The sequence below is a fragment of the Python bivittatus genome, unplaced genomic scaffold (assembly GCF_059951505.1).
Source record: "Python bivittatus isolate LINGU-HERP-01145 unplaced genomic scaffold, Pbiv_v1 ctg000840_np1212, whole genome shotgun sequence".
NCBI lineage: Eukaryota > Metazoa > Chordata > Lepidosauria > Squamata > Pythonidae > Python > Python bivittatus.
The window spans coordinates 48,091,336-48,119,316 of NW_028277113.1; the positions used below are offsets into that span (position 1 = coordinate 48,091,336).

General features: G+C 38.4%; 1 protein-coding gene across 6 annotated transcripts; it reads right to left on the reverse strand.

Annotated features, from left to right (window-relative positions):
* Positions 1 to 63: 63 nt before the first annotated feature.
* On the reverse strand, positions 64 to 27,974 carry MYBL1 (MYB proto-oncogene like 1). 6 transcript variants are annotated; one of them, XM_088130706.1, is made up of 16 exons: positions 27,522 to 27,971; positions 22,307 to 22,412; positions 22,145 to 22,216; positions 21,804 to 21,896; positions 20,007 to 20,227; positions 18,767 to 18,950; positions 18,321 to 18,395; positions 15,500 to 15,601; positions 14,163 to 14,396; positions 13,436 to 13,786; positions 12,046 to 12,191; positions 11,712 to 11,826; positions 6,758 to 6,874; positions 6,566 to 6,670; positions 5,406 to 5,582; positions 64 to 4,554 (listed from the first exon to the last, which is right to left on the reverse strand). In XM_088130706.1, exons 1-16 carry the CDS (start codon positions 27,539 to 27,541, stop codon positions 4,426 to 4,428), a joined length of 2,247 nt encoding a protein of 748 aa, XP_087986832.1. In that variant the 5' UTR covers positions 27,542 to 27,971; the 3' UTR covers positions 64 to 4,425. The 6 variants fall into 6 exon arrangements, with proteins under 6 accessions (XP_087986832.1, XP_087986831.1, XP_087986830.1 ...); XM_088130705.1 differs by having other exon boundaries at positions 15,500 to 15,598; positions 22,307 to 22,426; XM_088130704.1 differs by having other exon boundaries at positions 22,307 to 22,426.
* Between the last annotated feature and the right edge of the window lie 7 nt (positions 27,975 to 27,981).

Sequence of the window (27,981 nt, forward strand, 5' to 3'; positions counted from 1 at the left end):
CATACAAATTCACACACTTCCTTTAAATAAAAGTAAATATCCAGTAAGAATGTACATAAATGTTTTATTTATGGTGTTACAGTGGGACTGCATTTTATGCAAAATTCTGTTTGGTGAAACCAAATTTGTAGTAAATTAACAATAACAATCCCCAAACAATATCCACAAACAGCACTTCATCAATATTTTTATCTTATAATTAAAGCTAAAACTTTAAAACATACATACATATTAGCAAATGCTGTTACTTTCTAACATGCATGCTTGGCTCTTGCAGATATATTCCATTTGAACATAAAAAATGCAAATGCATCTAAAACCGAAAAAGTACAAAAAATGTCTAACACATCAATGGCTTAAAATGGGAAAGGGGGAGGTGTTGTGCTAAAAGCAACAAAAGAGCAATTAAATTAAATTGTCAACCAATACCAACTCCATTTTGTACTACTAACCAGAGACCTATGTTAAGTCTTGACACTGGTGACTTTGGTACCATTAAAGAAACCCTACTTGTAAATGAACATACCTCCTGCAAAGCAGTAGATAGTTTAGATATAAGAAAAATAACATGGAATAGAATCCAAGAAACTGCAAGGCACTGTTAGTGTGTGTACTGCAAGACTTGTATCATCTTCACTCCCTTCCTCATCCCACCACTATAACTTTCTCCTAAGATCCACTCCAAAAAAATCAGAGAACTCTTCAGAGCACTTCCAGAATAATTCAGGAAGCTATAGCCAGAGAGGAGAAAATCCAAAAAGCAGGCTAGGGCAACACAAATGCACACACCCCCTTTGGATCTTGACATACTGATTGCAATCAAGACAACCCATTTAAGTACAACTAAGAAACTGCATATACCCAGCAGTAAAAGGGATTAATACATGTGCAAACCACTTTATGAATTCTCATCAAGGTTGAAACAGCTTGTTTAGGGTTAGATTGATATGTTTAAAAAGGAAAAAAGTTAAAAGGCATGTTGGGCATGTTACACAGTCGTCCAGATAATAGCCTTACGATACGAATCATATTCACCGAGCTACATTGTACTTTAGGGAGGGAGTATTCTAAAAAGCTCACTTAAAGAGAGAACAAAACAAACAATACCAAAGAGTATTCCAAACTGCTTTCTTACATGTTGATGAAGAAGAAGAATTCCATTTTCTACCAAATTATTCTGAAAAATGCTAACATTTTTTAAAACTGGCCTATAAAAGACAGCAAGATGAATTTCTATATATAAATATTGATTTAGAATAAATAAATATTGTATAGGGGTCTCCAGCTATTTTTTAAAGTATAGATTGCTTCACATACCACATATAATATTAAAATAAGGGGGAAATTCCTTTTTAGAGTTCTTGGTGGTATGTGGTATCAAGTTTCTTTCTAATAATTGTGTTTCTCTCTGCACAGCAACAGTTGATATCAATATAACTTGAGAACATGCCATCATTCTATTTGTCATTTTACATACAGTGCATATGATGCTCGCTCTTTCCATCTCTCATAGCAGCAAGCAGATTCTGCTACTATCCATAGCAGCACACCCAGGAGTGGAGAGGAAGAGTGTCAGATTTATAAATAGCTAAAACCTATAGTATACAGTATACAATTCTATAGTATTCAATTCTATTTACCTGTCAGTATTTAGGTTGACAGCACACCATTATGTTCTACAAGAAATTCACTAAAAAAAAATAGCTACAACAAGAACAAAACCAAGACATTCCTTCAAATAGGACAAAAATAAGTGCAAGTGTCTAAAGCAAGTAAACTTAAGCAACTGCCATAACCTGTGAAGATTAAAAGCATGAACAACTTTTAAATAAAAAAAAAAAGACTATTTTGCTTTTTAAGCAGTTTTGTAACTATGTTGTTAGGGCTCCCAAGAGCAACTATAAATTATTTTAGAAGCAATTCCAAATTTCAGAACAAGCAGTCATAGCCCCTCTTTAGTTATGTATATGCCTAGGTATGGGGAAAATGTTGAAGTAAGCGGAGCTACATAGAGACAGGCCAAGAGCATGTGCCACAACTATGGTAGCAATTCATCAAGCATGATCACAAAGGCAACTGCAACAGTTACCTACCTATAGGTCAGTTAACTCAAATTCTCCCCATACTAAAACAGACCCAAATGTAACAGGGCCCATGGCTGCTTGTGTCAAGAAAAGTGGCTAAGTGAACCAGTTTTTTTCTCTCACACATTTGTAATAAAATGCATTGGAATTCATGCCTTCATTAAAGCCACAAGAAGCTAAATTGTGTCTTATCACATTCTGTCTCTTCATAAAGGTTTATCCCTTTAATATCCAATTTCTGGAGTATCTGAAATTAAAGTCAGGTGGATTTTAAAATGACTATGTAAACCTACATGATTGAAAAGGGAATAGTGCAATCTTTAAATAGATGAAATGCAAATTTATGTACTTCACAGATTGTAATATTGCTGTATTCCAATGCACCAAGTTAACTTTTTCTTCTTCTCATTTCAACTGGAACTATTTTCTTACAAGCTTCTAAGAGACTATATGTGTTTGTGTGTATATATACAAAGAGGCTGAAATTTTGCTTATGGTTTGTGTCCACATAAAACTATTTCAGGTGCTGATATTTGCAGAGCAACCCTAACAATTCAAGCATCCTGCCACAAAATGTATTCCTCCACTACTATCGTTCAGCGAAGGTGCTCATTCTTTCTCCTTTCTCCTTTCTTTTTTCTTTTTCTTTTTCACAATGACATCTACACTAGCCTGGAAGAATAGCCCAAGTCCAGAGGAAGTTCTCCTCTTTGAGATGTGTTCTAGATACATCTTTAAAAAATACCATTGCTCCATCAGCTAGCTCATGTATCACAACCTCTTCCATTATCTTTATGTGAATTGCCATGCATTTGTGGGAACAAGGAGCAAGATAGAGCATGCTATGAAAGGCCAGCTCACTTGAGGTTCCTCCCCAGTTTTTCAGATTATTTACTTCTGCCATGAAGATTCTACCACCTTCCCAAAACTATTATCATGTTGTTGGGTTTTATTATTTCCCACTGCCTAATGCCATTTATAGAATCGAGAGCCACCAACAGCTTGTTCCTGGATTCCCTACTATTTCCCTCAATATTTATGGAATAGCAACACCCACTCAGCACTGTCAGAAGGCATAATCTGAGAATAAGCCATTAAAGAAAGCAATCATTCACTTCCCATCTCAATGACATAAAGAAAACCTTTTTTTCTATCCTTCATGGTGGTGTTCAGCCAGAGTTAATCTGTTTGTTTTGTCCTGATCTTCCAAAACCATTTTTTTTTCCTTACTGCCTTTGACAGGTATATTTTGCAAAGATCCATCAAACTGAATACAGTGCATAGGATCCCAAAGCCTTAAAAGCCAAAGGATATAGGCCTTAAATAGGGGGCAGCATCAGATTTCTGTACCAAGCAACCTAGTTAAGACTGGCAGTGAAAAGCAAAGTGTAATGGTATATGGATGACAGGAAGGCAAAAGGGGAATACAATTAATCTCCAAATGAACCAGACTGAGCTGACCCTGATATATTGCTTAGGTCTGAGGCTATACTAAAGAAAGTAGAAGAGGGAGAGGCAAAATGCACATCTATATAGTTTCTGAACAGAGGGCAGTATGTTACTATTCCTCCTTTCTCTATTGCAGGCAAGAGCAAGTTTATGTTGCTTTGCAAACCAGCAGGAAATATGTGGGCACTAGATGAAATTGCAGCCTCAAGCTTTAAAATGAAACTAAATTATACACAAGCTGCCTCACAATTTACAAAAGCTATTCTGCTCCCACATGCTGTACAATACATTCAACAATAGTCTCAGTTTGAGATTAATGAATACTGACGCTTTATCCTAATAAAAATTCAGTTCATCTCTTTGTCTTCTCCTATTAGAAGTACCATTCTCAAATAAATACATTTAACACTGTAGTTAATTCTGTGCAGCATACCTTGTACAAGTAGTGCAACTGTCTATTCTTCCTTTATTCTCCTTTCTTCTGTGTTTAAAATTGCTACATAAGCAAATGACTTTAGCAAAAGCATTCTCAAAGAGTAATGTACATTTTTCTTTCATAGATTACCAAACACCTGTAAATCTACTCTACAGTAAAAGTTTCTTTAGAAGAAAAGTAGATGTATATACTAAAGAATAATTTAGAAAACTGGCTTATAGAAAAAATATTCAGTCATTCCTTTCACCATTTAGTTTAGTGGTCTTTCAAAAGACCATTTAAAATTTGTTTTAAAAAAAGGGAGGGGGGTTATTTCTATCCTTGTTATTTTTTCCAAAAAGGGGTATTACATTCCCCTTAGAAGGCAGCTTTAAACAAGTACTGCAAACACAACATTTCAGCTTAAAGTCTGTAATAAAAAGAAAAAAAAGGTAGATTGATATGTTTTTAAGACAATCACAAGATGAGAGCCCTTGAAGTGGTGCCAGAAGCTGAATAGGTGCTCAGGTACCGTCTTGCTTGCTCTGTCATAATAAGTTGATCTTCTGTCTTCCCATAAACAACAGCTTCCCATTCACAATTTGCCTGTTATACATAGTCCAGTTAATGATTACATTCAAAGAATCAAATCAACTACATTTCTTAAAGCCAAGGGCTATCATAATCAAACATTCAAATGAAAAAAAAGCAAGAACAATTCAACATTTCTTGACTTCACTGGATGATTATAAAAGACTCCCATCCTTAGTCCCAGGCTATGAACTAGAATATGGGGAAAATAATATTGGCTTCCTGACTACCCTATATAAACATGTATAAAATCATGTAAAGCACTTTGAACAGTAGGACACCAGGCTATTGGAGGCATAACACCCATGCTTAGAACCCAGTACACCTGCATGGACATGTATGTTCAGGCACTGCAAGAGACCATTAAGAAGGCCTGTGTATATCTTCCACAATCCACCCAACATTATCTAATTTACCCATAACCTAAAATTAGAGGGCAGGGGGTGGAAAAGGAGTGTGTGTGTGTCTGTATATAAAACTCCTATCCACTAAACAGGCCTCCTGCTTGACTTTGCACACATGGAAGTAAGAGCAAATGTCAAATTCTTTGCAGACTGATGCTGAACATCTCCTTGAAATGCATTAAATGAATTATACAACCAACTGAACACTCAGCAACACTGTTCTATGGATATAAGGACATTTTACTGCAAGAGCAATTCTTAACTTAAAGCATATTAGTTTTCATTAATTCTGAATCTTGAATCTGAATGAGCAAGCATTTTGCAAACACAGGATATTCCAATACCAGAATCTTTGATTTTTATACATTAACAAATAACAGAAAGATTATAATTTATAAAATAATCTTTCAGAGATAATATAGCCTAAATAGAGTCAAATATTAAGATTTCCTAAATACAGACCTGAAGAGTTTTTTCTGCTTTAACATTTTTTGAAGTGCATGTATTCAGCTTTTTTTTCAATGCTACATTCAGCTTTGTTGAATTGAAATCCTGTTTCTCTGGAGTTGTATTGTCTCTATTGTCATGTATCTCCAATAATGGTATCATTAGAAGTGACGTGGTATAGATATTCTCTGACTATATTGCAAAGGAAAATATTTAATAAAACAACCTGTATCTTGACTGGAGAATTATAAATTTATATAGTTAAAGCAGCTTAACAATAACATCCTGCAGGTTTGCATATAGAAATTCTGAGACAAAGCTTTACAAGCATTTACCATTCTTTAAAGACTAGCGTAAATGATTAAAAATAGGCTTTCATTATCAAGAGGCTTTCATTTAACTCCAAGAATTCTATCTTAAAATTCTTAAAATCCTCAGTAAAACTATTCTGGCATCATTAACATGGAACACTTTCTGGGAGCAAAGCAGGCTAGAATATAAATATAAAATGAGCTATAGGTAGTACTCATTCAGTGACTTCTCATTCAGTGGCTCATTCAGTGGCTGTTCAAAGTTATGATGGGTGCTGAATGAGAGGACTTACAATAGTTGCAGCTGTTGCAGCATCCCTGCAGTCATGTGATCATGATTTGAGTGCTTGGCAACTGGTTTGCAATTATGACGGTCGCAGCGTCCCACAGTCATGTGATCGTCATTTGCGATCTTCACTGCCAGCTTCTGACAAGCAACGTCAATGGGGAAGCTGCCAGGAGGTTGCAAATGGCAATCACGTGGCTATGGGGCACCGCAAGCGTGTGGGATTCGCCTAACAACAGCAACTGGAACTGCCGCAATCGCCGTCATAAGTCAGTGCTGTCACGTGAAATCATGCTTTATGACCGTGTCACTTAGAGATGGAGTTGTCAGTCCCAATTGTCATTGTTAAGCAAAGACTACCTGTACTACACTTGCTGAAATCAAAAAAGAAGTTAGGCTGCTGCTTATTCTTACAACAACTGATCATTATAATCAGTTTTTTTAGATGCTAAACTCATGTTTTCTTGCAGTAAAAGTTGACAGGAAAAACCCTGCTTGAAGTTCTTGAAGCTATAGCATATCCTAATCTGTTTCTATTTAATCTGAAATATTTGAATCTCTAATATCATGGTACTGACCTGCACATCTGAAACATTGTCTTCTGCAAAAAACTGGCCACCAAGTTCTTCTTTTTCCCAAGGATCCAGGACCAATGACTTCCTGACTTTCTTTACAGAAGCGTTCTATGACCAATATTTTACAGAAAAAGAAGTAATTAAAATTATTTCCATTGTTCCTGAAATTCTAGGGCTACATGAAATATAATTTACCTCTAGTTTGCACCCTTTATGGACAGACTCCTCCTCTTCCTTGAAGAATATATCTGTTCCGGTTTCCTCTTTTAAAACCTCCCGAATATCTTCTTCCAAATAGGCAAGAGGCTGTGACTAAAATTAAATGATTAAAATAGCAGAAAATAGCAAGTTCATCATTTTCTTATACTATTATTGCAATCCATTGATGTTAAGCTCACATTTTTGCACTTCCAACTTTTAATATTCTGATTAAATTCTTAAGAGCAGGTAGCTAGATTTGATAGCCTAAGTGGCCTCTTCTAACCCTATATTTCTATGTATTATATTCCATTCCTCATTAAGTAAGTAGGCAGAATTCTGGGACACAACTAAGATGTAAACTCTGAATTAGAATTGTAAATGGTGTCGTTTCAGACTATTTATGTATCATTTCAAGACAAAGATTTAGATAGAGAACCAGTACATTGTAGTGGCTAGAGTATTGTACTAGAATAGAGAAACAAAGCTTTCAGTCTCCCCTTGACCTTGGAATTCACTGGATGACTTTGGGCACTTATTATTTTTTATTTTTATTTTTTATTTATTTTCAAATTTGTATGCCCCCCATCTCCCCCAATGGGTGACTCTGGGCGGCTCACAATAATAAAAAAGAAGAAAAAACACAGGACTCTCCAGACATGGACATAATCTATAAATAGTTAAAAAAACATATATTAAAAATGGCCTAAAAACCTCCTATAATTTGGCCCTAAAAAACCTGTAAGATGCTGGGGGGGGAGGACAACCCTCACCCCACCAGCCATCTCCACAGGTGCGGGCCCCCCTCTGGCCCCCAGGCCTTCTGGCAGAGCCAGGATTTGATCTCTTTCCTGAAGGCCATGAGGGAGGGGGCACACTGCACCTCAGGCAGCAAGATGTTCCATAGAGCAGGTGCTACAGCAGAAAAGGCTCTCTGCCTAGACCCCACCAATCGAAATTCCTTGATGGGTGGGGTCTGCAACCTGCCCCTTCTGCTGGACCGAGTGGGGCGGGCTGAGATGACTGGGGCGAGGCGGTTCCTCAGATAACCTGGTCCCATGCCATGAAGGGCTTTAAAGGTGATGACCAACACCTTGAATTGGACCTGGAAACAAACTGGCAACCAATGCAGCTCACGCAACAGGGGTGTTATACGTGCCCTCCTAGGGGCATTAAGAACTGTCCGCGCTGCTGCATTCTGTACCAGCTGTAGCTTCCGGATACTCTTCAAGGGTAGTCCCATGTAGAGCACATTACAGTAGTCCAACCCAGAGGTGACCAGGGCATGAGTGACCGTGCGGAGGCCCTCCTGATCCAGGAAGGGGCGTAACTGCCGCACAACACGAAGTCGTGCAAAGGCCCTCCTAGCCACGACTGCCACCTGCTCTTCGAGCAGGAGTTGTGAGTCCAGGAGAACCCCCAGATTACGCACCGGGTCTGTCTGGGGTAGTGCAACCCCATCAAGAACCAAAGATGACAAGCTCCTAGATCCTGAGGCTCCCCGTATCCACAGCCACTCCGTCTTACCAGGGTTCAGCTGAAGCCTGTTGTCCCCCATCCAGGTCCCCACAGCCTCCAGGCACCGCGAGAGGGCAGTCACAGCGTCACTTAAGGCACCTGGGATGGAGATGTATAGTTGGGTATCATCCGCATACTGATGATACCTCACCCCATGGTGCCAGATGATCTCACCCAGCAGTTTCATGTAGATATTAAATAGGAGCAGTGAAAGTACTGACCCCTGTGGCACCCCACAAAGTAGGGGCCGGGGGCTGGACCTCTCGCTCCCTATCAACACCGATTGGGTTCGGCCTTGGAGAAAGGAGCTGAACCAGTGCAACATTGTGCCACCCAGCCCCAACTCCTGCAGCCGACCCAAAAGGATACCATGGTCGATGGTATCGAAAGCCGCCGAGAGGTCAAGAAGAGCAAGGATGGATGCACTCCTTCCATCCCGCTCTCGCCAGAGATCATCTAAAAGTGCGACCAATGCTGTTTCTGTCCCATAACCGGGCCTGAATCCTGACTGATAGGGGTCCAGATAATCCGTTTCCTCCAGTATCCTCAGAAGCTGCCGCACGACCACCTTTTCTACCACCTAAAAAGGGAAGGTGGGAGACTGGACGAAAATTGTCCAGGAGGGTGGGGTCTAGCAATGGTTTCTTGAGGAGTGGGCGGATCAAAGCCTCTTTAAAAGGCTTCGGAAACACCCCCTCCTGCAAGGATGAATTAACCACCGCCAGAACCCACCCTAAAGTCACCTCCTTGGCAGCTTTAACTAACCAGGAGGGACAAGGATCTAAACCACAGGTGGTCGCACTGACAGCCCCAAGGACGCTGTCCACTTCCTCAGGGGCAACAGGATCAAACCGTTCCCAGATAACTGGGCAAGAGCGCTCCCCGGGCAACTCCACTGGACCTACTCCATGCTTGGCTTCCAACTGAGAACGGATCTGAGCGATTTTATCCATCAGGTGTTCAGCAAATTCCTCTGCACGACCCTGCAAGTAGTCCTCCGCCCCCCCTTTTCCCAGGAGGGCGCGGGTGACCCTAAACAGGGCTGCAGGGCGACACTCTGAGGATGCAATAAGAATGGAGAAATGTTGACATTTCGCCGCCCTTACCGCCACTAGGTAGGCCTTAATAGCAGCTCTAACCCATGTTCGGTCTGATTCGTCCCCAGTTTTCTGCCAGCGGCGCTCTAGACATCTCTTAGCCCTTTTCAACTCCCTCAGCTCCTCCGTGAACCACGGGGAACGCCGGGGGTGATGGGCCAAGAGAGGACGCACAGGCGCGATCCTGTCCAAGGCCCCAGCCACCTCGTTCCAGGCTGCGGCCAGAGCCTCCGCTGGACCGTGCAGCAAGGCCTCAGGAACAACCCCCAGCTCCCTTTGGAACCCATACGGGTCCATCAGTCACCGGGGGCGGACCGTTCGAATAGGTCCCACCTCCCTGCGGAGGGGGGCAGCATAGGAGAATCCCACCGCCACCAGGGAGTGATCTGACCGTGACAGGGGGGATAATATAAAATCCCCCACCAGATCACGCTGCCACTGCTCCGACAAGAAAACCATATCTGGGGTGTGACCACTGTCCCAGGTCGGGCCATCGATGACCTGGGATAGGCCCATGGCTGCCATGGTAGCCATGAACTCCCAAGCCGCCTCCGAGGCCAACCCCAGGGACGGCAGATTAAAGTCCCCCAAGACCATAAGTCTGGGGAACTCCACTGCCAACCCCGAGATGGCCTCCAGCAGCTCAGGCAGGGAGGCTGCTATGCAGCAGGGAGGCTGGTACACTAGCAGCACTCCCAATTGATCCTGTGTGCCCAACCTCAGGAACAGGGTCTCACATCCAGCAACTTGCGGAACAGGGCCCCTGAAGGCCAATAGGGATTCCCTGATGACTACTGCCACTCCCCCTCCCCTGCCCTGGGGTCTTGGCTGGTGCCACACCCTAAACCCGGCTGGACATAATTCCGAGAGGGCTACTCCCCCCTCTGGTGCCAGCCAGGTCTCAGTGATGCATGCCAGGTCAGCCTGCTCCTCCCCAATAAGATCGTGAATAAGGGGGGCCTTATTATTGACTGACCTGGTGTTCAGCAGCAACAGTCGAAAGCCCGGACCTCTGTAGGCCTGCTGACCAGGGTCTGGGCTTGAGCTCTGAGGGCTGGAACATGCCACCGGTATAACGCATCAGGGGCGTCTTCCCCTGAAACGGCCTGCCCTCTGGCTCCCGCCATACCGCCCCATGCCCGTCACCACTTGAATGCCCGCCCTAAACTGCCCGAGGTCCTCCCCCCCCCAGGCCTCTCACTTAAGGGGCCCGACATACCAGTCACCACCCAAGGGAGAGTAGACAAAAAAGGAGTGGGGGAGCGTGCCCCTGTGGCACTTCAGCCGGCTGCTCTCAGCGCCAACAGGGGCTCAACACCCCCAATTCCCTACCAATTATCTTAGTCCAAACTATTTTGCAGGGTTCTTATGGGGCATAAAATGAAGGAACACCTCAATACAGGTAGTCCTCACTTAACAACAACTGGGACTGGCAACTCTATTGCTAAGTGACACAGTCATTAAGCAAGACATCACATGACCGCGACAGACTTATGACATCACTTCCACCATGTTTGTTAAGCAAATCACCTGCAGTCATTAAGCGAGACACCATGTGACTGTGACTTGCAATTTTATGCCAGCTTCTGACTCTGCTTGTTGGAAGTCAGCTATGAAGCGTGCAAATGGCGAACGCATGACTATGGGATGCTGCGGTGGTTGTAAACACCAGCCGGTTGCAATGCACCCAAATCTCAATCATGTGACTGCAGGGACATTGCAATGGTCCTAAGTGTGAGGACTGGTCATAAAGTTACCTTTTCAGTGCTGTTGTAACTTTGAACAGTTGCTAAACAGGGCAGTCATTAAGTGAGCCACCAATCAGTATTTCTCTTAAAGTCCAGAGTTTTAGAGTACACTATTTTAAAATACAGTAAAGCCTTGATTTAACAAATGAACAGAGGGAAACCATGTCTGTTACGGCTAAGTATCTGTTAAAATGCAGATAGGATTTATGCATGCATAGAATATATGTAATATACATAACAAACACAAAATGTATCCAGAATGTACATTGTTCAAATTGTCTCTTGCTTGGATTGAATAGTCTGTTACAGCTTGAAATTTAGATTTTGTCTCTTATATCCGCTGAATCAAGGTCTATAAAATTGAGGGTGCACTGTACTTCAGTCCAATTCACAAGTTTAATTTTGGTATTTAATTTACAGAACTTATAGAAATATGGTAGCATAACAGTATGGGTAGAAACCAGATATTATAACATATTTTTGAACTTTTCCAAATATGAGTTATATAGTATTGCTCAGCCACCAGTTTTTAATCATAAAATTAGTTTGGTCACATTATAGAAGGATATGAATCAAAATAGTACATACCACAATTTTCAGAGGACCATATTTCTTTTCTTGAGCAGCTAAAGCATTCTTAAATGGAGTTGGAGTCCTTGGTGTTGTGCCTAGTAGAGATCTTCTAATAGTAGGTGTCCTAAAACTATATAAAATACAAAGATATTTAAGCAAATTCATATGATAATCAAAATAGGTTGTTCTGAATGAACAGGCTTTATGCAGAGTGCAGAATCCATTTTAACCTGTCTTTTATGATATTTTAGAAATCATTTTTAGTCCAGTCAGATTTACTTCCCTTTTCATTTCTCTTTGTTTCAAAAATCATATTTAATTCCTAATCCATATTAAATTATGTACCTACCCAGCATTTTCCTTTTGATCTTTGGGTGTTACATCTTTACTATGTAGGGGAGCTGTAATAAGAACTTTTTGGCCACAAATTGGAGTTGATGTGAATGGAGGATTTTCAAGATTAAACTGCTCATTTCCAGAACATGTGTTGAAGAACTGTACATAAAACAATACAAAATTACACAATATAAATTAATAAGTATTTAATTCCAACTGTTTAATGTCTGCTATACATACACTTATGAACAGCTCTGTAGCAAGAGAAATAATTATTCCACATCTTGTACCACAATGGAAAGATGTTCCACAGCTAAATATGCATATAAAGAAGACCTTCATACAAAGCCCACATTAATACGACCTACCTGTCATAACATTATATATGCACTTTGAAGAGTTGCCTTGTATAGCTTTGTACAGCAACATTTTCTCATAAAAAACATTAATCATTATTTATACAAAAGGAGATAGTTTCCCCAAATATTCACAATCTTAAAACAATTTGTAGCAAAATTGCCAATTGTCTTTACAATCAATACGATTTTCTTATCATTCTGTGTTACTGTTTGTCTTTACATTTTCAGTACTCTTCTTTTAAGTCATCTCTATGAGAGGTTGAAAGAAAAAAACGATCTACATATCGTACTACACACCACTGACAACGTGGGAAGCATTTCAAGATGTTCAAATATGCTTTAAAGTCCATTGTAACCAGAACTAAATAATTTTATTTTTTAAAACTGTACTTCTATCTAACTGCTTTCAATATACTAATGGTTAAATCATTTTCTAATTAACTAGTTTACTTTCTCCATTTTAAACTCTGTCTGGTATCCTCAGTTATTTGCCATACTTTGATATGTGGTTCTTTTAATTTCTTTTAGATGTTATATGTTTATTTTTGTATTTGATGTTATTGTTGTATTTGATATCATTTTATAAACTACCCAGAGAGTTTCAGCTGATTGTAAAAAAAAGGTAATACATCATACATACACATCCATCATGCTATTCCCCTTCAGGCTAAGTAACATTATGCACAGCACAGAAAAGCAGCACAAAATAGTAAGCCAAAGAAATTAAAGACACAAGATAATAAAAAGAAATGTGGCTAAATCTAGTTTACATAAACACCATTTGCCATATCTTTCCATACCTTTCTATTCTTACAAAACATCCTGGCTTTTATCACATCTTTACGCTTCATCATATCTTCTGTTCTTTAAACTTTTCACCCCATGGTTTTTGAGGATCTCATCAGCTCCACCCAACCATAATTCTTTTGGTCTTCCTCTTCCTCTCAACCCATTCATTTTTCCTTCATACATTTGTTTTGCAATTTGATAAATAGTAAATACACATATAAAACATCACTAGTTGCAATCACTATATTTATTTACCTGAGAAGGAGAAAAAGGTAGTGTTTTCACTGGTGTTTGTTTTAGTGTAGTAGTGGAAATGTTGTTACACAATCCATCATTCTGTTCACAGGCTGGTGACTGTCCAGTTCTGACTTTCTTCTTTTTGCGTAAAATAGTAGGAGGAGTACTGAATTTGGCTGCATTTGGAGATCTTGGCTCTTCTTCATCACATGTTTTTTTGCCATCAAGTACAACACTTACATTAAACTGACACTCCATGGCCCCATCATTATGCTGAATACGCATTAATTTTACTGGAGCTTGATTGACAGGTGAGGGAACCACATCAGAAAGGTCAAAGCTGGTGACATCACTCCATGCTACAGGATCCTCCAATATCCATCAACAGAAGAGAGAGAGAAAATACCCACAACATTTCTTTAAAAGAAGAGTTATTTTATCCCCAGCTGGACTGGGGATATCAGTGACTTAACTATATATTTATCATTTTAATATATACATTTAGATATTAATTTTAGTTTTAATACATACTTTTAGTTCGATTTAATAACCTTACTTTCTCAGATAATCCCAGCAATTCAGATGTTCACTAATTGTATATTATTTCCCCCACAAAAGTTAATAAACAGTTAATAACCCAGCTTTATTGAACAAAATGATTACTACTTATGATCCTAGTAAGTTATTAAAGATTTCTAAAATTTCTGATTGTACTTATTATAGGAATTATATGATTGACACTTACAGATTCAATGAGTTCTAGTGTCTCTGCAAATTCAGGAATGGTCTGTAGAGATGACAGCACTGCATTCGCTTCCACAGCCAAATATTTGGTAGGTGACGTTTGCTGATTTGTTGCAGCTTGTGTATCATCTATATCATAAAAGTCATTTGTTTGCTCCCCAAGGCTATTTAAAGTATTTGCCATGTTATCCTCCATGATGAAGTTTCCAGACCAGTTAGAAAAATTTCCGGCTTGCTAAGAACACAAAAAATGTTGCTGTTTTATTGAAAATTAAACATGAAAGATCAATCAAACTTACTATAGAAGATGTATGATTAATTACCTTCACTGGCAATTATGGAAATGTGATATAGAAAATGGTCAGCAAATCAATGTAATGTGGTTCTAATTAGTCTGTACGCACTTACCTGGAAGTAAGCCCCATTTAATAGAGTGGCTTATCTCCAAAAAAATACAAAGCTTTATGCTGCTGATATAACTGTATGGCACATTCTTAAAAGTCACACAGTTTTGTCAAAACATGGGTACTTCAGCCCATTTATTAAGCCTCCATCTAAATCAGACATACATTTTGGAATCATTCCATACCAACCACTCTCACAATAATGGTAGTTGAGTCTAATTTTAACCTGTCAATCATCTTTATTGTAGTCCAAGAAATCATACTGCTAAATTTCAATGGCAAACTGTCAAAAAACAGAGGCATTTCATATCCCACAATTTTTTATGGTATGTACACATTCCTTTAGGCTTAGTAAACCAAAAATAAATAAAAATTAAATATCAGAAGTACCCAACACAAATCCCCTGGAGAGGGCATTGCCCACTTGCATGGCATCACTAAGTACTCACCCCACCTGCTGTGCCCTTAACCTGTCTTTTTTTAAAAACAAATGTGGCCCCTAGCCACCAAAATGTTGCCTGCCTCTGTCTAGAGAGGAAAGACTTTCTTCATAATTTTGCCAAATGATACAGAAAGCATGCAACATATAATCCTCTAGCTATTAGTTATGCAGGATGGTCCTCATGCTTCTCTTTCTACACTTTTTTAGCCTTCCTTGATTCATCAAAGGAGAAATAAAAGGCACCAAAAATAGTAAGTATGTAATCCTTTGTTCTAAAAATTAAAAAGAAAGAAGATTAAAAGCAGCATTTTATGCCATCCAAACTCTTTCTCAACTGCCCCTACCCCATTTGTTGAGGGAAGTGAAACAGGATTTCTTCCACTATGCTTCAAATGCCATTACAGTATATTTATTCATTAATTAATTTCAGAGATGTAGAAAGATCTAATTGCCAATCAGCAAAAATGTCACATTTGTACAAGCTGCTCTTACTGAGGATACTCTCTTTCTTCTGATTTCATTTTCAGCTGACATAAGTAGCAATTCAAGTTCTTTTATTTTTTTCTCTTTGTCAGGATCATCATCAAATGGCTGCTAGAAGGGACATTGAAGAAAAAAAGAACACACAAAGAGACAGAATTACATTTAGGACACACAACTAAGAGATAATTTGTAAGGGACTTTAGAATGAGAGGATAACAGGACTTTTGGTATTGTTACAATTCAAGGGCAGTAAGTAAATATTCTTAATAGTGACAACACAGCTGATAACATTCTCTTAAAAGAAAGTCAGCCCTCTAATTTCCAAAGATACGCTTCAAAATAATTTCAGAGCAAAGTTGTAATCCTGACAGACTTACAGTATTTGGAAGGAAGTCTCATTTTATAAAATCATAGTATCAGAAGGTACCATTTTGGCTGTTTGAAATAAAAATCTATATTCTCAACAGAGAAAACGTCCCTGAAAAATTGCTCTCTAGTCTCTGCTTGAACATATCAACAAGGGGGAGCCATCATCTTACTAGGTACAGGTAGTCCTTGCTTAACAACCCTAATTGGGACCAGCAACTCCGTCACTAAGCAAGGTGGTCGTTAAGATGAAACAACACGTGACTGCCCTGCTTAGTGATGGCAGTCCTGGTTGCACTTGTTAAGCGAATCACCTGCAGTCGTTAAGCAAGACATCATGTGACCACGACTTGCGGCCTCCTGCCGGCTTCCCCATTGACTTTGCTTGTCGGAAGCCGGCTGGGAAGGTCGCAAATGGCAATCACGTGACTGCAGGATGCTGCAAGCATTGTAAATATGAGGACTGGTCATAAGTCACTTTTTCAGCACTGTCATAACTGAACAGTCGCTAAACGAATGGTTGTTAAGCAAGGACTACCTGTAATTGATTAGACTGGGAAACATTCTGGAGTCAAAGAGAAAAGCAATACACAGAATACCTGTTAAAAACACGTTAAACCAGGATTTCCCAAACTGTGGTGTATCTTCCTTGGGGAGGTGCAGACAAGAGTCCAGGGGAGGTGTGAAGAAACTTTTGGTTACATTGTTATAATAAATCCATCTTTCCCAAAGTTTCATTGCATTGTGTTCATTGTTCATTTGTGTTCATTTTGGTGTTTGGATTTTTAGGGGAGGTGTGTACATTAAAATTACACTAAAGGGAGGTGTGATGGCAAAACGTTTAGGAACCCCTGCTTTAAACCAACAGATTTTTTTCCCTTGGATCATGCAGCAGCTGTGGAGGGTAGCAGATGAGCCCTGGAGAAGACATAGCTGTTTTAAAGTGCTCTTAACATGCCTATGCATGCTCAAAATCACATTTCACCCCTGTAATGGTATGTGGCAATGATCTTGAGAGACAGGAGGTACAACCACAGCCTAGATAATGGGCTGATAAACGAAATCTGAGTCCGAAGGAGGGGTGAGGGTGAAGAAAGTGTCTCAGAAGGGACCCTCCCTAGTTTTTGGGAAAGTTAAAGTGAGGGAGGGGAGAGGTACTTTCAGACTTGCAAGATTCTGTTACTGTATCCTAACGATAAAGGTAGTGTTAGTGCCCATGGTTGGTGTTTTTTGTCTGGACTACCTCAAAGGGCTGACAACTCTTTGCATTTGAAGCACTGTACAGCCCTAATAATTGATGCTACTGTCAAACTACACTTAGGAAAGTTTTCCCAACATTCAACCAGAATCTGCCTGTGGGTAACTTAATAATATTATTCTATGTCTTAAATTTGTTAGATAAATAGTCAAAGCTCTCTTTTACATGTTTCCTTCAGAAACATGAAGAATGATAACCTATCTCCTCCCAGGTTTCTCTTCTTGAACCCACAGATCCTTGGCTCATTCAGTCTCTCCTCACAGCACTCAGTTTCTAATTTTCTGATCATCCTGGCCCTCCTCTGAATTAGTGGTGCCCACTGGAGAGGTTAAAACAGCAAATGGCAGCAATAACATTGCAAGCCCCAACCCACTGGATATGCACCAACATTGCAAACATGTACAAAGGGACAGAACTTTTATCACAACTGCCTTGCACACCATCAAACTGGTCCAAATCCATAAAATATAGTACCCTGAACTGAACACAGTATTTGAAACTGGACCTGATTAGGGCAAAACAGCGTGGAACTATTAACTCCTTTAATTTACTGTCATATTTTATCAGTCTGATTTAGCTCTGTACAGACATGGTTATATATTAGACTATGGGACTAACTACAATCAAAACAGGAAACGGGATTTGGCAATATTTTAAAATACATATCATAACTCTAGGGTGGTGTTGATATAAATGTACAAGCTGACCATGAGTAATTATTTTATTTCATAATTGCTCAATTAAAAAAAATCTTCCTCAAATTCTTAAATACATCTATTCTTTAGCAAGATGTTACTTAAAAGCAATTTCCATCCTATTAAACTGATATATTAAAAAACAAAACAAGCTGCAATTCTGGAGAGGAAAGAAATAGCAATTTAATACTACAGACCACATATTTTTAAAAATTCAAGGATTCATGGACATGGATTTTACCTGCTATCCAAGATCTAGAAATAATTCAACTTCCATTAACTTATGAATATTTTATTTATCAAAGTCAGTTCCATTTCCTTGATGGAAAAAGTGTACAAATAATTAGACACCATAATATGTCAATCATTTCAAAGGAATTGAGGTTGACTGTATTCCTGTGCTCCCTATTAAGAATATTTTTTCATATAGCTCTTAAACAGAAATATTTTTGTGTTATCATCATTGTCTTGTAGAAAGACTAAAAGGTCGGTATAATTACCCAGCAATTACCTGAATGAAGTTTGAAGGAGCTGCGACGTGGTCTAAACAGCTGCTTTCTGTTGAGACATACTGGTAACCTGGTATCTAAGAAATCAACAGTTATTTACACAATTATATTCACACAATTATTTCTACAGAATGACAAACATTTTAGAAAACATTTTAATTTGTACACATGCTTACTTTTAAAAATTGCTAGTTTAAGACAATATAAGAACATTAAGATGAACAAAATAAGAAACCAAGTGTTTTCAGGGCCCCAGTGAAAAAGTATTTTTACATCAAAAAAAGTGTCAAAAACAAAATAAATATGAAAAGGCTAAAACAACACTGAAGGTATTAAAAATTCTGGATTCTTTCAAATATCTTATTCTAAATTATTTGCAGCATGAAGCTCTAATACACATTCCCCTACTGTAAAATATACGGATATAAAAAAAAATTTGGGAACCTACATGTGTCTGAACTGGTATGTAAAATTGATTTTGGGCATGCAGATGATCTGTAGACACACAAGTTTTGTGTGGCAGTTTTGATAAACAAGGGCGCTCTGTCTTGATCCCATCTTGTAAATATCCTTCTTGTTCAACTTTCCTTCGCATAGTAGAATTCCAATGATTTTTTATTGAGTTGTCAGTCCTAAACAAATTATAGGACATAATCCAAAGTCAAGTTCTCCAAAGTTGCACCAATTTCAATGGAAAAGAATGAACTCTTTTTGAATGAGATAGTGTTTAATAAGTTATACTATGTCCATAATGTAAACATTATGTTTATTACGTATTGCATAGAATTGAGAATTATGTAGCCTAATTAAGAAATAATAACAAAAGTCATAAATGGTAAAATGCAAAATTACATTTCCAGAATTTCCTAAAATGAAATTGCATTTTAAATGCTTCTAAAAGAAGTATTAAAATGTTATAATACTTTTAGATTATCCCTTCTCAAAAAATGTGGGAGGAAAATCAAAGTAGTAACCTTCTAACAGAGATTTGCACAAGTATATCCTAGAGGCCAGGAGTGTTTCCTGAATTATGCCTCATTGCCCTGTTCTCACTTTCTAAAGCTGCCTTATGCCCTTGTAGATCCTCTTTAGTGGTTGGAGCTGGCTTCTTCACTATCATTTGCTTCTCTTATCAAAAGCTTTGCTTTTTGGGCAAAGAAACTAAATTGCTTTGCTTTTCATGGGTCATGGGGGAGGGGGGGCATTGGTCTGAAACTTAAAATGGCTGGTGAGCAAATGGGAGCCTTTCAACATTCCTCTTGACAGCCTGTCTTAAGCCATCTGTGGCCACACTGCAGGAGGGGACAAGGTTGCACAGGATCATGGAAATATGTGGTGATAAGACTGGGAAGAAAGGGGTTTGCTGGGGGGGAGCAGGACGGTAGGGACAGGCAGTGAGAGCTCTCTATTTTGGGATGAATTAAGACTTGAAGCACTGTTGCTGCCTGACCAGTAATATTATAAAGCCGTGCCGGCAGTTTTCTGGCATAAGGGCATTTCATGAAGAAAATGGGCAAAATCTCTATATTCCCAAATTGGAGACTTAAACCAGTTAAATGTGATGGTTTGCTACCAAAATGAACAGTAACTAAGATCTAACTGGGTTAATGGAAGATTTATTAGTATATTGTGCAAACAGAGCCATACAATAGCAACATTTTAAACAAACAAACAAATAAACAAACTACCTCCCAGGAAGCAGTTTTGCAATTTCAGCCCATCGATTTCCCAAACGTTTATGAGCTTCATAGATGATTCTGTCCTCCTCTTCTGTCCATGAAGATTTCTTTACCTCCGGATTAAGATGATTATGCCATCGCTCTCGACATTGTTTCCCTATCCTTCCTTTTAAGTGCTTTGCAATCAAAGACCAGCGTTTGGGACCATATTTCTGAACAAGTTCAATCACCTAGAATACAAATTGAATGGCACATTTTCTCCAGCATTGTTTTAAGAAAAAATAGCACCTATGCGGAAGAAGCACAGAATCTCATTCTATTTATTTAGCCACGAAATGGGCTAAATAAATGAGAGGGAGAGGAGAATCATGAAAATATTATGGCTGAGATCCCACATAAGCCAGGATTTTCTAAAGCATAATTTGTTGAAAAAGCCATAATGGGTCGATTGATCTAAGCAAGAAAAAAAAAAAGCCTCACATTACATCATAGCATTTTGTATGAACCAGACCTAATATCACACTTAGAAGCAAGCTGGTGAAGTACAGTATAAAAATAGAAAATCTAATGGATAGGATATAGAAATAATCTTACAAAGCTAGATAACATTCCCTTCCAAATATATAATGGTGAAACTAGATAACTAGATATTTAATGTAAGGAAGCAAAATATTATATATGCATCTACTCTTTTACCCCAGCCATCTCCTCAAGATGCCCACCAAGTCATAAAATTTGGCATAGCTGCAAGGAAGAGGAATGTCTTCTCTATAGAGACATGCCTGCTCCAGGCCAAAACACTCTTCTCCCAGGTGTTTTTGTAACTGCCCATACGATACAGGTCTAGTGGCATTTATATGTCTGATACTGTCTTCTTTATGGAACTTTTTTATAGAACTATGCAATACTTCAGACTTAATTCCAAAAATGCACTTCAGGATAGGCAATGACATCTATGCAGCATCTGACTACACCTTGTTAAAGCCACTGCATCTTTTCCAGGAATCCACAGCTACTCTCCACAGCTTCATACAATCCAGAGAAAAGACATAGCTCAGTTGTAAAAATGTGCTACCTTTACACCACTGAGTACTCCAAAGAACCTATTTGGAATTAAGTCCATAATGCTCTGGAGCCTTACTATTTATTATTGTATTTTACTGTCTTTGTTTTTAATTGGTAACTTTGCAATCCACTTAGGGAACATTTTAAATGTTGTCTCTGTCTTTTTTTTAACTATTTTATTTCAAATTGTATTGTACTTATTACTATAAATTGATGTAAAACTGAAAAGAGGCTTAAAAATCTGAAAAGAAACGAATTGTAGAAAATAAAATTAATTTGGAAAATCTTTATTTATACATAGTCATTTTATTTGAAAGGTATTGCCAGTCTCACATAACATTTTATTGATTTGATACATATGTTAACGTTTGTTTCCAAAAGGAACAATATTAACAATTCAGTGAGGAAAGATGTTAATCAATACTTAAATTTCTGCACAATTAAAGACAATAATTGTATAATAGAGAATAGGAATGTTAAGACTTATGGAGAGTAATCATATTAAATAGAAATGTATTCTAATTAAAGGCTAAGTGCAGTTCTTAAGCTAAAAAAAAGGTATGCATCTTTGTTTTAAGGAGCAAAAGAACATGGATACAAACACTTATAATGTTCTTATTTATATCCTACTCTGTATTGAACAACATATGGCAAAACAGGACAATAGATACCTGAATAACAGTACTGTCCTTTCTGAAACAAAATTAGTACTTAGGAGCAATATAAATATAAATCCGATACCCTCTGATCTTCTTCCTTAGTCCAGGGGCCTTTAATAAGTTCTGGATTTAGGACCTTCTGCCATCGATGCTGACACTGAAAATCAGAACGATTCTGCAAAAAAAAAGAAAAATAATTATTCTCTGTGTAACTTGTCATCCTGATTCAAGATTTTATAGAACTCTAATACTTACAAAGCATTTCCACTAAGAACTAAGAATTCCTGTTGAGTTCTGATAGATGTATATACAGAACTATCTTTTTTCTAGCTGCCTATTGTTTGTTCAGACAGTGATGCTATGAGACCTCTGAATGCTTGAACACTAAATAAGAAAAGCCTCAGTAAATCATTTTCTACTTACTTGTAAATGACTAGCAATAAATGTCCAGTCACTTGTACCATGCTGTTCTACTAGTTTTTTAAGCTTTTCATCCTGTAAGAAATGATAAAATATCTATAAATACACTTATAACACTAAACCCAATACTGTATGGAAGATATGCCATGGTACGGTTAAGCTCACCTCATCACGGGTCCATTTCACTCTGTTACATATCTTTTTTGCCCCTTTTTGTTGTGGTACTTCATAGTCATGATCTGCATAATGAAGGTCATCATCATCTTCCTCACTGCAAAGTGCAAGCTATTATTAAGTTAACATTGACAGTAAATCTATGCCTATGTATCACATGCTTTAAAGAGGACTTATAGTCAACATTTGCAACTCAAAGATACTGCAAATTATTAGGCATCTGTTCATATACTATCATCAACTGAGTAGCTAAAGTCTAAGTAAAACTTTGAGAAGCAACCAAATCAAATCCTTTTGAGAAAATAAATATGCACTTCTAAAATACACAGGATCAAAGTAGGCATAATGTGAATGGTATAAATGAATACCATGCTTACATGTCTCTACATTTTTTAAGCAGAAAGCAACCAGGGAAGAATATCACAATTGGGATATTTCTTAGTTGTCTTTAGCTTTTACTCTTACATTCTTTTCTCTTTGAGGGCCTGCCCAAATTGCACCCCTCTCCTATTTCACATTCTTGATCTAAGCCAAGACCAAACCTTGATGCTTTCAGGAAAAAAAAAAAAAGAATAGAGAATTTAAGCATACTATGAAAGATATCTTTAGTTCCAATGGTAACACGCTGGTTTCCCAGAGTGGCTAACACCAATTTAAAGCAAATGTATCTTATACAATATTTCATATATATTATACAGACACATTCTCATAGTGGCATAATCAAACATGCAGAAAGTGTCACAAATCTTATTTTTGGAAAACCAAACATATATGAGGGTTGAATGAAAAGTAATGCCTCCATTGTTATAAATTGCAAACAGATGGCAATACTGATGCACTAGAAGCTGTGACATGTTCTTTAGCATGTGTTCTTTCACTTCAGCCAGCAGGAAATTGCAGTGAGAAAAAGTTGTGTTTATTCGTGAAATGGAAGACTGCAGTAGATACTTGTTAGTGTGCTTTAAGCAACATGTCATAATTGAATTTTTGACTAACAAAGGAGTCCCTCCAATTAAATTTCACCTTTCAATACAGATTGTTTATGATGATGGCTGTATTGATGTGAGTAGTGTGCACTGCTGGGCCAACAAATTGTAAAGATAGTGAACCAGGAAGAACCGATCTGTGTGATTAAGAATGAAGTAGATGACCTGTGAGAACAACCAACGAATTTCACATGAGAAAGTTTGATGAACTGATGAAGGACAAGTGACAGATCACTCAAGGGGAAATTTTTGTCAAGCCTGGCATTTTACAAGAACATGTGGGTCACATTATTGATATTCTTTAATACTGGAAGGTTTGTGCAAGATGGGTTCCTCACATGCTGATGGCAGAAAGCTTCAAGAGTTGAAATTTCCCTGTAATTATTGTCACACTACAAGAATGAAGGTGAGGAATTTCTTCACAGCATTGTGACAGTGAACAAAACAGGTTCGTTCTTATGATCAAAAAAGAAGCGTCAGTTCATGGAGTATCATCACAAAACTTCACCCGTGGAAAAAAGTTCAAAATCTGGGCTTTGGCAGAAAAACTCATGGTTACAGTTTTTGGGGTTGCAGATGTATTATCCCACTGGATTTCCTTGAACCAGGAACCAATATCAAATTAGAGTATTACATTGCAACATGCAAAACTTTGAAAACTCCTATTAAGCAGAGTTCAGAAGCACAAGGAAATTTTGCTGCAACATGTCAACACTAGGCCCCACAATTTACAAGCCACCCAAAAGGCAATTTTGAAGTTGGATCTCATCATCTTACCCCATCCACCATAAAGTCTAGAGTTGGTGCCATGCAAATTCCACCTTTTTCCAAAATATCTTTGTGGGCATCTGTTTGACTCACATAAAGATGTAAAAAGGGCTGTCAGGAGACAAAGTATGGAGTTCTTTCATGATGGCTTTAAGAAGCTTGCCCATCACTGGCAGAAGTATATAGCAAACGGTGGTGATTATATGGATAATACAGGTACCAAAAAAGCTCATTTCAAGAATTATTTTCTGATTTCATTTATTAAAATATCCCTATTTAAATTAACATTATGGAAGTGAAGACATTACTTTCATTCATTGTATCTTTGTGCAAATGCCTAGACTAGTTTATACATGGCATTTTTCCTAGATCAAAATAACATATTTAAAGAAAAAAAATCATACTTTTCTTTTAATTTTATGCAAATATTGCACATTATGAAACAATAATTAAACAGCAGCTTTCATTTTCAAATCTATTAAACAAACAAGGAGAGTTGTCGCCTTTGTGTTTCCTTGAGAACAGCCTGCCATCTACTGGCTTCATAGAATACTGTATTAATCATAACACAATTAGGTGTTTCATTTACAATTTTATCATAGTCTTCCTGGCAAAAGTTTCAAGCAGGGTATCAAATATTATCACAACTAGAGCACAGCCAAATCCACTTTCTCACAGTCTTCTTGCTCAACTCTTTTACAACATTTATTTGTGTCCAAGAAAATATTCACATCTAAATAGCGTTTCTCAGAGTCATTAATATTCATGTTTTAAAATATTCTAGGAAAATATATTGGTAAGATCACAATCTACAGGACTACAGTATTATTTATCCATATAAGTCGATTCTGTCCCTTTGAGTCAAAAGTAGCAGTCATGACTCTCCAAATATAGCTGAGCTACAACTCCCAATTCTTTCAATCATCATGGGCCACGGAGAAGAATGATGTAAATTACAATACAACATCTAGAGAGCCACAAATTCTCCACTCTTGTAACTAATTCTTGATATAAATATCAAACCGCCAGAGGTCTTTATTTTCTACATAACTGTATGCCTTTCTTGGTAGACTATTATGACATTTGCTATAGAATCTGCACAAGATGGGGAAAAGCTATTATTCTCCCAAATTATTCTGAAGATATATCCCTAGATGCTTCCCTGTTATTCTATTATAGGCCAATGCAATGTCCAAATATTACATATATCAGCTGTTAATTCAAATAAGGTAAATAAACTGTTATGTAAAACTTTAGCATGCCAATGCAATGTAATACATAGGATTGCTGAGACTTAACAACATTATAGGAAGAGAGCTGTTTTAGTCAATGGTAGCCAAATACTGGAAGAAGTCTGGTAACATATTCAGACTAACAAATGTTATTAAAAGTCATAGGTTTTCATGAGCGACATGCATCTGATGAAGTGAGCTGTAGCTCACAAAAGCTTATGCCTTCTAATAAATGTTAGTCTGAAAAGGTTTGAGAATGAGTGTTTGATAGACCAAAGATATAATACTATGGTTTTTTCCCCAAATTATCCTTATTTCAGTTGAACAGAAAACTATTTCCAATTTCTAATATAATAGAAAGCCTCTGTTAAGCACAAACTATAGTCTGTAAATACAATTCAAATGGTGGTTTCAAACCTTGATTTGGCAGTTCTCTAACTGTTTCTGGTTGGCAGAATTGTGGTTTGGACATTATCATATGCCATAATTAAACAAAGTTATATAAACTATAATTAAAGTAGATCAATTTTCCATGTTATAATCTTCACAAGCCATTCACATTAGTTCTATACCTTCTATTTATTTGGAAATAAGTTCTGTCAGTTTCAAAAGATTTACAAAATTGTATTAACAATTCAAAGTTGAAAAAAAAAACTTAATTCAGATAAAGGAGACAAATCATAATATAATATAGGTGGGAATGCCCATGAAGGTAAACTGAAAAATCCAATTAAGATACTGATTGGAACTGGGCATAATAATCATACAGTGCCAGTATTATATTACCTTTCTTTAGTTCCCACTCTGGACTCAATTCAAAATCCTGGAATTAACCAATTAAATCAACCAGTCAGGTAGTACCTATATATTTTTATCTATTCATTATTAGAGGCCTCATGCCAATTATCCTTGCTTGCTAAGGGACTGCACACTGTTGCCCAGTAGCCAGCCCTTTCAGTAAATAGCTCCTCTTGCTTTGTTGTCTTTTCAGTACTAGGAAATAAAGTTTCTGTACATTTTGGATCTTTTAGTCCTCTCTATATTTTTACTGCTATGTTTTACTAATTTTTTTAACCACAGTTTTAGATTGTTTTGTATTATTTTGAGCTTTGTTGTTTTTCACAGTTGCCTTTACTTTTAATGTTATTTTTCTTTTGTGTGTTTTTGTATGCTATCCTCAGAGAAACTGACCAAAGAGCAAGAAATTAATCCTGCAAATGTGTCAATTTGGAAAAAAAATGGTTACAACTATTAGCTATTTGTTTATTCTCCTAATAAATAAGCAGAAAAACATCATACTTGTGTCAATACTACACTGCTGTGTAAGACCCACTATATCCTGAAATTATACTAGTAATTCCAAATAAAATGTTCTTCCATCCTGGATGCCTGTTTTACCATTATTTAGTCAAATTCAGAGAAAAGGTTTGATTGGCAAAGAAAAGAGTGTTAGCCTTTGTAGTCTACATATTTCGCTATATGGAAAAATAGGAAACAATTTGCACCATTTTTTAAATCTAATTTTTCAATATTTAGGCAAAACTGTTTGGTTTATCTGTTCAGGTTCTGACTAAAGACTAATACCTTATTGTTCCCTTCTACAATCCTTCCTTAAATATTATTTTGCTTACATACTCCCATATTTAAATATATATAAGCTAATTTAGTAACAACTATATAGGGGATCCACTAGTCACTCTCTTTCAGACTTTCTCTCTCACACACACGCACATACTGTACATGCATCTTAGCAAAAAAGAGTGAAACGAGAGAAAAGAGAGAGAGAGAAATTCCAGAATAGGAATGCACTAATATATGTCCGTATTTATGACGCAGTGCAGAAAGAAAGAAAATAAATGGGATAGACCTGGCACAACAATGTGGTTTAGGATCAAGTGAGGAAGTAACTGAACAAATGAGCTAGGGCCATCCTCTCGCGCTGTGTGAAGGCTGCGTGACAAAACCTCGACCATCACCAGAAAGATCCAGCCCGAGGCATAAGGGGGAACAAGTACGCGGGCCAGAAGATCCGAGCTGCCAGAGCAAGTGAAAACAGAGCAGAAACCTTCTGAGATCCGTGGAGAGGACCAGCAGGCTGTGTCAGGAGCCCTCGCCCAGGAGGGTGGCGTGGCCTGTTCCGCGGCGGAAAGAGGGAGAAGCACAGAGTCGGGCGTGGGGGATGCCAAGACGGCGAGCGGGAGGGTGTGCGGGGCCACTCACCTGCGCGGCCTCTTCGCCATCCTTCGCGCGCACCATAAAGCAAGGGAAGGGGAGCGGGATGGCACCGCCGACCAGGGGCGCTCACTCAGCCGAGGCGGTCGGGAGATCCCCGGGAGGGGAGTCCGGGAAGGGGGGCGCTGCTTTTTAGCCCCGGCCCCGCCTCGTTCCCCGCACAGGGGGCATGGCCCGACACCCTGCCAGAACCGGTAGGCGAAAGGTTCAGGGACCAAGCGAGCGGGGCCCTCGTCCGGCTGCCACTGCTCGGTCCTCCGCCTCGGGCGCTTTCCGGAGGCGCCGCCGACCTCTCTGGGTTTTTGTTGTTGTTTTTTTCCTTTTCGACCCTGCCGCCGAATCTCGCGCCCAGCCTCTGTCCGGAGCCACCGTTTGAATCTGCGCACGCGGACTGACACCCCATTGGCTGCTGCAGAAAGCACGCGACCAAACGGGGGAGCTGGGGCGA